The sequence below is a fragment of the Triticum aestivum genome, chromosome 3B (genome assembly GCF_018294505.1).
Source record: "Triticum aestivum cultivar Chinese Spring chromosome 3B, IWGSC CS RefSeq v2.1, whole genome shotgun sequence".
NCBI classification, from domain to species: Eukaryota; Viridiplantae; Streptophyta; class Magnoliopsida; order Poales; family Poaceae; genus Triticum; species Triticum aestivum.
The window spans coordinates 10,318,459-10,333,172 of NC_057801.1; the positions used below are offsets into that span (position 1 = coordinate 10,318,459).

Genomic DNA, 14,714 nt, shown 5'->3' on the forward strand with positions numbered 1-14,714 from the left:
TGCCGTGAGTGAGTCTATAAGCTGTGAGCTATTCTTTGGGACTCGGTTTATGTTCCTCTAAGCCGAGCGCAGTGGAAATAACACTTGTCAAACAAACTGACCTCGGCTTATAGTATCCTGTAAGCCGGGTGGTCGCGAAAAGCCCTCAGCTTACATGCAATAGACGTCATCTATACAAGCTTTTGGCCTATAAGCCAAGTATCCTAGGGATTCGGCACCCTGCTTATAAGGCATATATGCCAGGGTGGGCTATAAGTCGAGTACCCTAGGGATTTGGCACCCGGCTTATAACGCATATATGCCTCGGCCCTGCCAAATATAAGATGGGAGGAAGGCTTTGGTTTATATATAAACCGGGGGCGCACGGTGGCCCTCGGCTTATATATAAATCAGATGACGCACCTTGGCCCTCAATTTGTATAAAACTAGGCGGCTCAGCACGGCCCTTGGCTTATATATAAACCGCGTGGCGCATGGCGGCCTTCGGCTTATCTATAAACCATGTGGCTCACCTAGGCCCTTAGTTTATATAGACGGTGACACGTGGTTGTTAACATCCGCTGCCATCATGTTTCTTTATTAAGCCGAGAGCCTCGTGTAAACACTCGCCTCGTATATAAACGAAGCTTTTTGCCATGGCTCTAGGCTTATACCTGATAAGCCGCTCTACTATAAGCCCTGTAATAAAAGTCAGGAGTTTTACTCAGCTTATATATAAACCGCGTTCAAATCGGCATAAGCCGAGTGTATTGGGTACACGGCTTAAATTTTTCATGTAGTGGATTGGATATCCAAGGGCATTACACCCAGTTTATATAATTGCCGGACTAAATTCAACGAAGAGCTCACATGGAAGAACTACAACAATTTTGAGAATTTGGTTAATTCCTTTGTGTAGTTTTGAGCCTTTGTGGCTCTTTTGTTGTTGTTGTTGTATCTATTTCCACAGCATGTATAGACTTTTCGCCTTTTTCCGAACTTACTCCATGTACTTTATTTTGAAAAAAAAACACGGCAGTGTCATGTTGTTTTCCGAACTTAGCGTTTGTGCAATGCAGAGAAGGCAAAGCAAAAGTGTGTCAAAGACTAGTACCAAGAATATTCATGTTAGAAGCTAAGCAAACTTGTCAAATATAATTTTGAGCTGCAAGATACTGATGATCCATTGGTACTTCAATTACCGATGCTGGTCAGAGTGTTGGTCAGGAGGAACATGGTCAGGGCTTCGTCGACGAGCAGCATGAACCGGCAGTCTCGTGCCATGGAGATCTTCAGAGGCTTGTTGTAACGGAAATTGGTCGGTGGCCATCCGTGCACGGTGACAAAGGGGTTCAGTAGAGAATCTGTTGGGCATCTCAAGGTGCAGCTCTTGCTGCTCGTAGCTGATGACCGAACTTGTTGCAGCCATACATTTCATTCCAGCATGGCACTTTCATGGCGTCGACAAATTGCCCGAGATCGGTGCAACGGCTATAGCTAGGGTTTTTGCAACATAAACCATGGCATATGCCCAGCCTGACTACATACATAACCGACATCAACAGAGAACCAAAACGTGCCCAGCCACACACTGAAGGAATGTAAGAAAATTTGGAGTAACAATCAACAGCAACAAAAAATTGGACAATAAACCAGAGAAACAAACAATGGTGAGCGAAGCGCCTACTCGATCCTTTCATCAGATCACAACAACAGGGTGCAAATGCAATGCAAGCAGAAAGGAAGATATCAATCACGCACATAGTAACAGGATGCTCCTCGGTTATGAATGGAAAAATATATTGAGTTGTGAAACAAATAATTAAGATCCTACAACCAGGATCTAAAGTGGCATTTGCCTACAACCCAGCAAATTGGAAACTGAGTTCTGACTGCTACAAATTCAGTTTTTAGGCACCAACAATCAGGATCCTACATGGTACCATGTTGTTATCCTAGCAAAAACAGCAGGAGCCAAAAGCACAAAGGAGTAATTGCAATTTAGGGCACCAACATGCCGATCCACTGACATTATTAAATTACAGAGAAAACAGCATGCAACTCTCACCTTTGCCGTGTTACTGTCCAGAGAGAAAAGATTCTAATTTTTAGTCCCAGTAACAATCAGGAAAGCATCTACAGCGATGCATTCTTAGGAAAAAGAAAGTGCAACATACAGTTCATAAACAAACTGCTCCTCAAGTTATGTTATGAAAAAAAAAATCAGTTTTGAGAAGCAGCATCCAGTAAGTAAAATGGAACATCTATTCCTTTGAGAAGCAAACAAGGAATAACTACAATTTATGCCATGTAAATGTTAAATCACTAGCATATCACATACTTGTCTTGGATTTGTCTAGAAATGGATGTATCTAGGCACGTTTTAGTGTTAGATACATCCGTATCTAGCAAAATCTAAGACAAGTAATTTGGGACGGAAGTAACACAAGTTTCTGAGTAATACTTGTCTTTAATTTAGGTCTGAAGATGTGCACGGAGAACACAAAACATGCTCAGCCTCACACTGAAGGAAATAAGAAAATTAGCATGACATTCAGCAGGAACAAAGAATGGATAAAGAACTGAAGAAGCATAACATTCAGAGAAATGTGCAATGGATTGTAAGAGGTCAGACAAACAAGCATTTCACTTGCCCAGTTCTTCCCACTAGAATGAAAAAACAGTCCGGCTGCTCGTCGGTAACGTCGCGCAAAACCATATTCAGTTTTACCAACAATTAACATCCTATATAGTAAGAGCAACTAGACTAGCATTCCACTACTACCCAGCAGATAAGAAATTCAGTCATAACTGCTGCATTTTTAGCTTGGACACACCGACAGTTAACATCCTACAAGGTCCCTCCCATTTATGAATCCTAGCAAGAACAACAGCAGCCGAGAAAGCCTAATAGAATTGTTGCAAGGTATGCGACAGAAATGTTGACCCACTGGCATTATGCCTCTTAAATTTCAGACATGTTGCTTTGTCTGCTGTCTAGAGTATATGCTAAAGAACTGCAGCAGTGAAGCAAGTAAAATGAGAGGCAAGCAATCGACATGAACAGGCCAAGTTGGATTACTAGTTACGTACCAGTCATCAGCAGCATAGCCTGCGCGATACATTGGCAAAAATTGCCATGGACAGAATCAACCAAGGTCCAACCTTTGATCACCACCACCAGTTCACTACCAAATCGCCAAGGTCCAACCTTTGAGCACTACTTAGTTAGATAAGGGATAAAGAACCGAAGCTGGCAACAATGTCCAATCAGGCACGGGAACGGGGGCTCCTGCTCGCCCTGACCTTGACCTCCTTGTCGATGCGGAGACGGATGACGATCCCTCCTCCTTCCGGCGCCGGCACGTCGGACGGCACCGGCAGGTACCTACCACCGGCGCCCATGGCCGCCTCCGCGGAGGGCACCGCGCAGCTCCCCATCTTGGCGTCAAGCATCTGGACGTCCATGTGGCCGGTGTCCGTGTCCACGGGCGCGTGCACCCACACCTTGCCCTTCCTCGTCCGCGGCCGAGCTCACGCGCACCACCTTGACGCCGCGCTCGCTCGCCACGAGCAGGAACAGCCACTCCCCGCCCTCCGCGGACAGCAGCCGCCGCCCCTGCTCCGCGGGCTGCATCTGGACCTCCAGCACGGACCCGTACGCGATGCCGGTCACGGGCCAGGCGTGGCGCTCGGCGAGGTGGGCGCGGAGCGCTGGCGGCGGGCAGAGGAAGCCGCAGCCGAGCTCCGGGCAGCGGCACGGCGCGTGCGGGCACACCAGACGGTGGTCGCCCACCATGCAGTACACCACGGAGCTCCCGCAGCCGTACGCCTGGTTGGGGCAGGGCACCCTGACCGCCAGGAGGTAGCGGTCCGCCGCCTCGTCGCGCTCGTACGCGCCATCGTCGCACGCCGGGCACTTGTTGGCGTGGTTCGCGGCGCAGGGGCCGCACGCCGCGTGCTTCGCCGGGCACTGCGCAAGAAGCAATTTTCTTGATTTGTTCAAGGTTCAAGCAAGCAGGGCATCAAGCAGGGACTGGAAGGAAAGACGGTCCATTTGTGGCGTACCTGGAAGACGGGCGGCTTGAGGGGCAGCGAGCAGAGGGGGCAGTCCAGCAGGGACTTGTCGAACTCGACGACGATCTCCACTCGCGGGGCGGCGGCGTTGGCGGCGGCGGCCACCACCATCATCGCTGCGGTTTCCTCCTCTTCCTTGACCTGCAGATCGTCCTAACCGAGAGTCATGTCGGCCGCCGGCGATTCAACCCTCGCCTTCTTGCCGCCGCAAGCCATCTTGTCTTGGTTGCCGGAGCAGAGGAGGGGAAGGGGAATGCGGCCGCCGGCCTGGAGAGAGAGACCCGGAATGGGGTGGTTGAGGCGTAGCGAATGGGGTGTGGCCAAGCCTCTGCTTTTGCCCCAAATCGGCAAGCCAGTCGGCCATGGGTGGGGAGCAGCCACGTGAAGCACAGATATTTTCTGCTTCTCCATTTCGATTTTGAAACCTGACCCGCGAAACTCTGTTGATTTCTCTTCAAAGCTTATGAATCTTTATATTCAAATACCATGTAAATTGAATTTAGTGATGGGGAGTTTAGGGTTTCTCCAACGTTTAGCTTCAAACTGGACACCTCATATGTTTGTGGGCCGGAGGACCAGTCTGCAGATACTGATGTGGGAACCGGTCATACAACTGTAGCCACAAACGGCCGGTTACATTTAAAAAATAAATTAATGAAAGTGAACAAATTTGATGCATATTTAAACAAACCGGACGATATTCATTCGTACTTGGATAATTTTTACATAAAAAAAGGATGCGTTTCATCTACACCAAAGCAAATTTGTTACATTTCAACATATTTCAACTAAACCGTACTCTAAACCTAGTCTAAATAACCACCGGCGCACATTCCCCATGTTCGGCCAGGCATGAGCCTCGGAAACTGAAGTTCCGCCTCCGCGGTGTGCAAACAGCTAATCGACTGACAATGATGAGCCCGCTAAGCTTTGCTTCTAAGCGAGGGGAGAAGTGGTGGCCTTTCATAGGCAGCGGATGCCGCAGACGGTGCGGTAAGATTGGAGCAACGCCTCCTACTCACCCATGTCCACGCCCGTCTATCATTTGAAAGTGTAGTCGCATGCACCAGCGCTCTCGGCGGCACGTCACTTTAATGCTGGAGTGGCGTGACAGGCCGCGTCCGCTCTCGGTGGCATGAATGCAGCACTAATGCTCTAGAGCAGCACTGATCGCTTCGATAGGGAAATGACGCGGGCTAGGGAGAGGGTTTGGGTGGCCAGCGATGTTTTTCGTCATAGACAAATTATCGTTTATTGGATTATCTACTCATTTTATATCAATAGTATGCTAATTAAATTATTGAAACAAAAGAATACAACTAATAAATCTTAGCTTAACATCTTTCTTATCCCTACGTGTAGAATCTGATATCGACTAAAAGTGGGATTCAATGGGAGATATAACAATTTCTTCAAAATAGCAAGTCTTCCGAACAATTTGAGCACACAGTGAGTAAACAAAACTGAATAGAGAGTAAATAAAGTAGAACTGCATATAACTCAGAGAGGCAACAAGCTAAAATAACTGAGACATAGAGATCAGCTGACTAGATAGGAGAATGACTAAGTAACATTGCATATAGAAAAGTCTAACAGAATAACAACCTACAATGAGTAGAGAGGATGTGGGTACAGAGCCAAACATAGCATACATAGTGGAAATGGAAGAGTACTCGCAATGATCTTCGTATCAATCACAGAGGAAGAAGACGGGAAGATGATCTTCGGAAAGATAAACAACACATATGTAAATGAGAGTGTGAAGAAATAGAACTCCTAGCTTAACGAAGGAGATTCTTCTGACCAGTTCGAGTTCCTTGCACAACTCTACATCTAGTTGGAGGGGTCGAGATTTAACTCAAAAAGCGAAGACTTCACCTACTCTCCTTGAGATAAAGTCACATAGACTCCGCCCAATCACTCATGGTAGATCTTGGAGGCGTTCATAGACTTGTTCATCGGCTATCCATAGTTACTCTTGGACACTCCATCTAGTGGATGCACAATCCACAAAGAGTAACATGTTGAGTTAAGTCTCGATTAGTTCTCCGCTAATGATCAATCACTTAGCGGTTATTAGGATTTGGCATTTTCTCTCTCTTAGGATGTTCTCAATGTCTTATGGGAGAATGGGTTGGTCTGACAAACTCTTGCCAATTCTCTCATAGAGCAGTCACCATTTAGGGTTGAAGTGGGTGATTATTTATAGCCAGAGAAATCCTGAGGTGTAAAATGACGAATATGGTCACTCGCCACTTAATGGGCAACCAACACGTAGCATGATGGTCGGATTTCAAAAATAAATCGCTGCTTAGTTGCAGAACAACTCAAGTTGACTCAACTGTGAGCAATTCTTCTTCAGAGTCCCAAATAACATCATCTCGGACTCAGAGAGAAAATCAGTGCCCACAACTAGATTGAGCATACATCGCATACTTAAATCTCAGCGTTTACTCATACACCCCTTAATAGTAGGGTTTTCCTTGTGACTTAAATGGAAGAAAATGAAACTAGAAAACATCACTCATCACTACACTTCATAATCCTCTCGACGAGTTAATTATTCCTCGAACAGGCGATCTGAAAGAATTCATTGTCATCACAATTTTAAAGGGGCATAACTCTCATGTTAAAACAAAATCATCAAAGACTTTCACATGTGTATACTCACGAACACAACAATCCCTTAATTGTGTTGTCTTTAATCACCCAAAACCTCCAGGAGCACTAGATGCACTTACAATCTTCCCTCTTTTGGACGATTGATGACAATATAGTTAAATCTTCGAGACATGGTAAATAAGTTGGAAGTAAAAAAACATGATGATTGTGAATTTCAAGACATAGATATAAATCCCCTGGAGATGTGCATATAGAAAGTTTAGCTTTGGATTGCAAATGCACATGTCAGGTTGGAATTGTGGAGATTTCCTCTTTGTCTTGAAATTTGATGGGAATGCATTGCATATAAGATAACAATACAATGCATACAACATAATGATCGACAAAAAACATTCACATGCATATGTGATAGCAATTTAACATGCACAATGATAACCCACAAGTGTAGGGGATCGCAACAGCTTTCGAGGGTAAAGTATTCAACCCAAATTTATTGATTCGACACAAGGGGAGCCAAAGAATATTCTTGAGTATTAGCAGTTGAGTTGTCAATTCAACCACACCTGGATAACTTAGTATCTGGAGCAAAGTATTTAGTAGCAAAATAGTATGATAATAAAGGTAACGGTAGCAAAAGTAATATTTTTGGGTTTTGTAGTGATTGTAACAATAGCAATGGAAAAGTAAATAAGTGAAGCACAATATGTGAAAAGCTCGTAGGCAATGGATCAGTGATGGATAATTATGTCGGATGCGCTTCCTCATGTAATAGCTTTAATCTAGGGTGACACAGAACTAGCTCCAATTCATCAATGTAATGTAAGCATGTATTCCATATATAGTCATACGTGCTTATGGAAAAGAACTTGCATGACATCTTTTGTCCTACCCACCCGTGGCAGCGGGGTCCTAGCGGAAACTAAGGGATATTAAGGCCTCCTTTTAATAGAGAACCGGAACAAGCATTAGCACATAGTGAATACATGAACTCCTCAAACTACGGTCATCATCGAGAAGTATCCCGATTATTGTCACTTCGGGGTTGTCAGATCGTAACACATAATAGGTGACTATAGACTTGCAAGATAGGATCAAGAACACACATATATTCATGAAAACAAAATAGGTTCAAATCTGAAATCATGGCACTCGGGCCCTAGTGACAAGCATTAAGCATAGCAAAGTCATAGCAACATCAATCTCAGAACATAGTGGATACTAGGGATCAAACCCTAACAAAACTAACTTGATTACATGGTAAATCTCATCCAACCCATCACCATCCAGCAAGCCTATGATGGAATTACTCATGCACGGCGGTGAGCATCATGAAATTGGTGATGGAGGATGGTTGATGATAAAGACGGTGACGAATCCCCCTCTCTGGAGCCCCGAACGGACTCCAGATCAGCCCTCCTGAGAGAGATTAGGGCTTGGCGGCGGCTCTATATCGTAAAACGCCATGAAACTTTCTCCCTGATTTTTTTCTCCGCAAGACGGAATATATGAAGTTGGAGTTGAGGTCGGCAGAGCCTCAGGGGGCCCACGAGGCAGGGGGGCGCGCCTAGGGGGGAGGGCGCGCCCCCCACCCTCATGGACAGGGTGTGGGCCCCCTAGTCTTGATTCTTTCGTCAGTATTTTTTATATTTTCCAAAAAGTGCCTCCATGGATTTTCAGGACATTCCGAGAACTTTTGTTTTCTACACATAAAACAACATCATGGCAGTTCTGCTGAAAACAGCATCAGTCCGGGTTAGTTTCATTCAAATCATGCAAGTTAGAGTCCAAAACAAGGGCAAACGTGTTTGGAAAAGTAGATACGTTGGAGACGTATCAACTCCCCCAAGCTTATACCTTTGCTTGTCGTCAAGCAATTCAGTTGATAAACTGAAAGTGATAAAGAAAAAATTTTACAAACTCTGTTTGCTCTTGTTGTTGTAAACATGCAAAGCCAACACTCAGGTTTCAGCAAATATTATGAACTAACCATACTCACAATAATACTTAGGTCTCACAATTACTCATATCAATAGCATAATCAGCTAGCGAGCCATAATAATAAAACTCGGATGACAACATTTTCTCAAAACAATCATAACATGATATAACAAAATGGTATCTCGCTAGCCCTTTCTGAGACCACAAACATAAATGCAGAGCACCTTTAAAGATCAAGGACTGACTAAACATTGTAATTCATGGTACAAGAGATCCAGTCAAGTCACACCCAATATAAACCAATAATAATGAATGCAAATGACAGTGTGCTCTCTAGCGGGTGCTTTTTAATAAGAAGGGTGATGACTCAACATAAAAGTAAATAGATAGGCCCTTCGCAGAGGGAAGCAGGGATTTGTAGAGGTGCTAGAGCTCGATTTTAAAATAGAGAGGAATAACATTTTGAGCGGCATACTTTCACTGTCAACGCAACAACTATGAGATGGTTGTATCTTCCATACTACATGCATTATAGGCAGTTCCCAAACAGAATGGTAAAGGTTTATACTCCCCCAACCACCAACAAGCATCAATCCATGGCTTGCTCGAAACAACGAGTGCCTCCAACTAACAACAGCCCTGGGGGAGTTCTGTTTAATTATTTTGATTTGCTTTGATCTTTTTGGATCATGGGACTGGGCATCCCGGTTACCGGCCCTTTCTCGTGAATGAGGAGCGGAGTCCACTCCTCTTGAGAATAACCCACCTAGCATGGAAGATTTAGGCAGCCCTAGTTGTAACATGAGCTACTCGAGCATACAAAACAGAATTTCATTTGAAGGTTTGGAGTTTGGCACATACAAATTTACTTTGGAACGGCAGGTAAATACCTCATATAGGAAGGTATGGTGGACTCATATGGAACAACTTTGGGGTTTATGGAGTTTGGATGCACAAGCAGTATTCCTGCATAGTACAGGTGAAGGCTAGCAAAAGACTGGGAAGCGACCAACTGAGAGAGCGACAACAGTCATAAACATGCATTAAAATTAATTCACACCGAATACAAGCATGAGTAGGATATAATCCACCATGAACATAAATATCATGAAGGCTATGTTGATTTGTTTCAACTACATGCGTGAACATGTGCCAAGTCGAGTCACTCAATTCATTCAAAGGAGGATACCATCCCATCATACCACATCATAATCATTCCGATAGCATGTTGGCACGCAAGGTAAACCATTATAACTCATAGCTAATCAAGCATGGCACAAGCAACTATAATCTCTAAATGTCATTGCGAATATGTTTACTTCATAATAATTTGAACCAGGAACGATGAACTCATCATATTTACAAAAACAAGAGAGGTCGAGTTCATACCAGCTTCTCTCATCTTAGTCAGTCCATCATATATCGTCATTATTGCCTTTCACTTGCACGACCGAACGATGTGTATAATAATAATAGTGCACGTGCATTGGACTAAGCTGGAATCTGCAATCATTCAACTCAAGAGAGAAGACAAAGTAATATGGGCTCTAAGTTAAATAACCAATCATGCATATGAGAGCCACTAAACATTTTCAATATGGTCTTCTCGACCCCCAAAGGAAAGAAAAGAAAAGAAAACTATATACACGGGAAAGCTCCTCAACAAGTAAGAAGAAGAACGAGAAATCTTTTTGGGTTTTCATTTTAATTACTACTACAAGCATGGAAATTAAACTAACTAACTTTTTTTTGGTTATTCTTAAGGTTTATCAAACACACAAGAGGAAAGCGAGAAAAAGGAAATGAAACTAGCATGGATAATACAATGAAAGAGTATGAGTACCGACGACTAGTGTGTGAACATGAATGTAAAGTCGGTGAGAAATATGTACTACCCCAAGCTTAGGCTTTTGGCCTAAGTTGATCTAATACCAAGGACCGCCTGGCTGATATCCGTAGTTGTAGCTGGGGTTGTACTGAGATGCAGCAGCAACCGCCTCCTAAGCTGCAGCATGTTGGCGAGCTGCCTCCACTCTCCCCTCGTGTTCAGCTGCTTCCTCCCTGGTAACAACATATCTTCCTTTTGCCTGATAATCAAAAAGGAGAGGAGCAGGAAGAGTAACATGGACAGCATTGCGTCTGTCATAGATTAGTCGATAATGGAGGAATTATTCATTCCTACTAAGAAAATGATGATTGACCATAGCATCATAATCTAAATAAGCAGGAGGTAACATCATATCCCCCTCTCGTGGGGCTATACCAAGATAATTAGCCACACGGGTTGCATAAATTCCTCCAAATAAATCTCCAGCTCTACCATTATTCTGCAACCTACGTGCAACTATTGCCCCCAAGTTATAACCTTTATAACCTAACACAACACTCTTGAGGACACAAAGATCAGGGACACACATATGACATGCTTCATCTTTACCTTTAATGCATCTATCAATGAAGAGAGCAAAATAATGTATAGTAGGAAAATGAATGCTCCCATAGTAATACTAGCAAGGAAATCTCTAAATTTAGATTTGTGAGGAACATTAATATTACCCCACTGCAGAAGTTTGCAAGCAGTTGTAAAATCCTCTAAGTCCATGGTATAAGATGTATCATAAATATCAAATAGGACATTAGGAGAATTACGCGTACAGTTATATTTAAACCTCCGCACAAAGGAATCAGTCAATTGATAGTACTGAGGACACTTATCTTGTAAGAAGTCCTCCAGATCAGCATTACGCACATACGCGTCAAATTCCTCCTTAAAGCCTGCTTCGACAATAAAATCATCGGATGGCCACTCACAAGCTCAAACATCTGCGTCCCTTGGTAATTCAATGTCTTGCTCACGTATAGCAATCCTGGGCCCTTTCTTCACGGAGGAACCACCTTGGTACATTCTCCTAGACATATTTCTTCTTCTGAAAAATTTCTGAAATATTAGTAACTTCAAAATAAAAGTGAATAAAACTAAACAAGATTGGTAGCAACTACTCCTACAAGTGCCTAGAGCCTATATCATGTATTAGAATTGCTTGGGACCTCATAAATTCAACATGCAAGCTCAAGAACATGGTCACCTATGCAGCAAAAAATTGCAATGAATAAAGCACTAGAACAAAAACTAATTGGACCAATGGAGGAGTCACATACCAAGCAACAATCTCCCAAAGCAGTTTTGTGAATGGAGCTTTGAGCAAGGAGATCGAAAATCGCAGCAAAATGAGCTAGAACTCGTGCTTGAGCTGGATGGGAAATTTTTTGGGAAGAAGATGGAGTGTGTGGGTGCTGGCATAAGTGGAGGGGCCCCACCAGGGGCCCACGAGACAGGGGGCGCCCAGGGTAGGTGGGCGCGCTCTCCACTCTCGTGGCCTGGTGCTTGCCCCTCCTGAAGTGATTTCAGTGCCTAAAATCCTCAAATATTCCATAAAAAATCATACTAAATTTGCAGGGCATTTGGAGCACTTTTATTTTCGGGATTTTTTTATTGTACGGATAATTTAGAAAACAGACAGATAATACTATTTTTGCTTTATTTATTCTAAATAACAGAAAGTAAAAATAGGGTATAGAAGGTTGTGCCTGCTAGTTTCATCCATCTCATGATCATCAAAATGAATCTACTAACAAGGTTGATCAAGTCTTGTTAACTCATTCCGAATAACACGGAACCGGAGAAATTTCGAATAACACTACGTTACCTCAACGTGGATATGAAAATCCCCAACAATAAGAATATCATACTTTTTCTTGACAGCAGGGAGAGGAAATTCAAAACCTCCAATAATGATAGTTGGAATTTTTCCAATAGATTTGATGCTATGAACTTGAGATTGTTTCCTCGGAAAGTGTAGCGTATGCTCATTACCATTAACATGAAAAGTGACATTGCCTTTATTGCAATCAATAACAGCCCCTGCAGTATTCAAAAAGGGTCTACCAAGGATAATCGACATACTATCGTCCTCGAGAATATCAAGAATGACAAAGTCCGTTAAGATAGTGACATTTGCAACCACAACAGGCACATCCTCACAAATACCGACAGGTATATCAGTTGATTTATCAGCCATTTGCAAAGATATTTTAGTAGGTGTCAACTTATTCAATTCAAGTCTACGATATAAAGAGAGAAGCATAACACTAACACCGGCTCCAAGATCACATAAATCAGTTCTAACATAATTTCTTTTAATGGAGCATGGTATAGTTGGTACTCCTGGATCTCCAAGTTTCTTTGGTATTCCACCTTTAAAAGTGTAATTAGCAAGCATGGTGGAAATTTCAGCTTCCGGTATCTTTCTTTTGTTTGTAATGATATCCTTCATATACTTAGCATAAGGATTTACTTTAAGCATATCAGTTAAGCGCATACGTAAGAAAATAGGTCTAATCATTTCAGCAAAGCGCTCAAAATCCTCATTATCCTTTGTCTTGCATGGTTTAGAAGGAAAGGGCATGGGTTTCTGAACCCATGGTTCTCTTTCTCTACCGTGCTTCCTAGCAACAAAATCTCTCTTATCATAACGTTGATTCTTTGATTGTGAGTTATTAAGATCAACAACAGGTTCAATCTCTACATCATTATTTTTGCTAGGTTGAGCATCAACATGAACATTATTATTAACATTATCACTAGGTTCATGTTCATCACCTGATTGTGTTTCAGCATCAGAAATAGAAATATCATTGGGATTCTTAGGTGTGTCTATAGTAGGTTCACTAGATGCATGCAAAGTTCTATCTTGTTCGATTCTCTTAGGGTGGCCTTCAGGATACAAAGGTTCCTAAGTCATTCTACCAGTTCTAGTAGCCACTCTAACAGCAAAGTCATTTTTATTATTTAATTCATCAAGCAAATCATTTTGAGCTTTAAGTACTTGCTCAGCTTGAGTAGCAACCATAGAAGCATATTTACTAACGAGTTTGAGTTCACCTTTAACTCTAGCCATATTATCGCTCACGCGTCCTATCTCGAAAGCATTATTCTTTAACTCTCTACCAACATAAGCATTAAAACATTCTTATCTAGCCATAAAGTCATAAAATTCATCTAAGCATGGGCTATGAAATTTAGTAGAAGGGATTTCAACTTTATCATATCTATAGGGAGAATTTACCTTTACTACCTGTGTCAGGTTAGCAAGATAATGTGGTTCTTCGATAGGCGATATATTAAGACCATGTATTTCTTCAATAGGTGGTAAATTCTTAACATCTTCAGCTTTAATACCTTTTGCTTTCATTGATTTATTTGCCTCTTGCATATCTTCAGGACTGAGAAATAAAAACACCTCTCTTCTTTGGAGTGGGTTTAGGAATAGGTTCAGGAGTTAGCTCAATTGGTTCAGGAATTGCCTCGGGAATTGGCTCAGGAAGAGTCCAATTATTTTCATTAGTCAACATATTATTCAATAATAATTCAGCTTCGTCGACAGTTCTTTCCCTGAAAACACAACCAGCACAACTATCCAAGTAGTCCTTGGAAGCATCGGTTAGTCCATTATAAAAGATATGAAGTATTTCATTTTTCTTAAGAGGATGATCAGACAAAGCATTAAGTAATCAGAGAAGCCTCCCCCAAGCTTGTGGGAGACTCTCTTCTTTGATTTGGACAAAATTATATATTTCCCACAAGGCAGCTTGTTTCTTATGAGGAGGGAAATATTTAGCAGAGAAGTAATAAATCATATCCTAGGGACTACGCACACAACCAGGAGCAAGAGAATTAAACCAAGTCTTAGCATCACCCTTTAATGAGAACGAAAATATCTTAAGGATATAATAATAGTGAGACTTCTCATCATTTAACTTGGTAAGATGTGCCACAACAGTTTCAGATTCAAGGCCATAAAAATGATCAAATTCAACTAAAGTAATAATCTCAGGATCAACAGAGAATTCATAATCCTTATCAGTAACACAGATAGGTGAAGTAGTAAAAGCAGGGTCAGGTTTCATTCTAGCATTAAGAGACTGCTGCTTCCATTTAGCTAATAATATCTTAAGATCATATCTATCTTTACAAGCAAAGATAGCTCTAGCAGCTTCCTCTTCCATAACATAACCCTCAGGAACAACTGGCAATTCAT

The 14,714-nt window shown here is 42.4% G+C and overlaps 1 protein-coding gene across 1 annotated transcript; it reads right to left on the reverse strand.

Annotated features, from left to right (window-relative positions):
* Window positions 1-3,013: 3,013 nt before the first annotated feature.
* Window positions 3,014-4,406, reverse strand: LOC123064290 (putative E3 ubiquitin-protein ligase SINA-like 9). The gene is made up of 2 exons (XM_044487798.1): window positions 4,048-4,406; window positions 3,014-3,952 (listed from the first exon to the last, which is right to left on the reverse strand). Exons 1-2 carry the CDS (start codon window positions 4,168-4,170, stop codon window positions 3,428-3,430), a joined length of 648 nt encoding a protein of 215 aa, XP_044343733.1. The 5' UTR covers window positions 4,171-4,406; the 3' UTR covers window positions 3,014-3,427.
* Window positions 4,407-14,714: the final 10,308 nt, after the last annotated feature.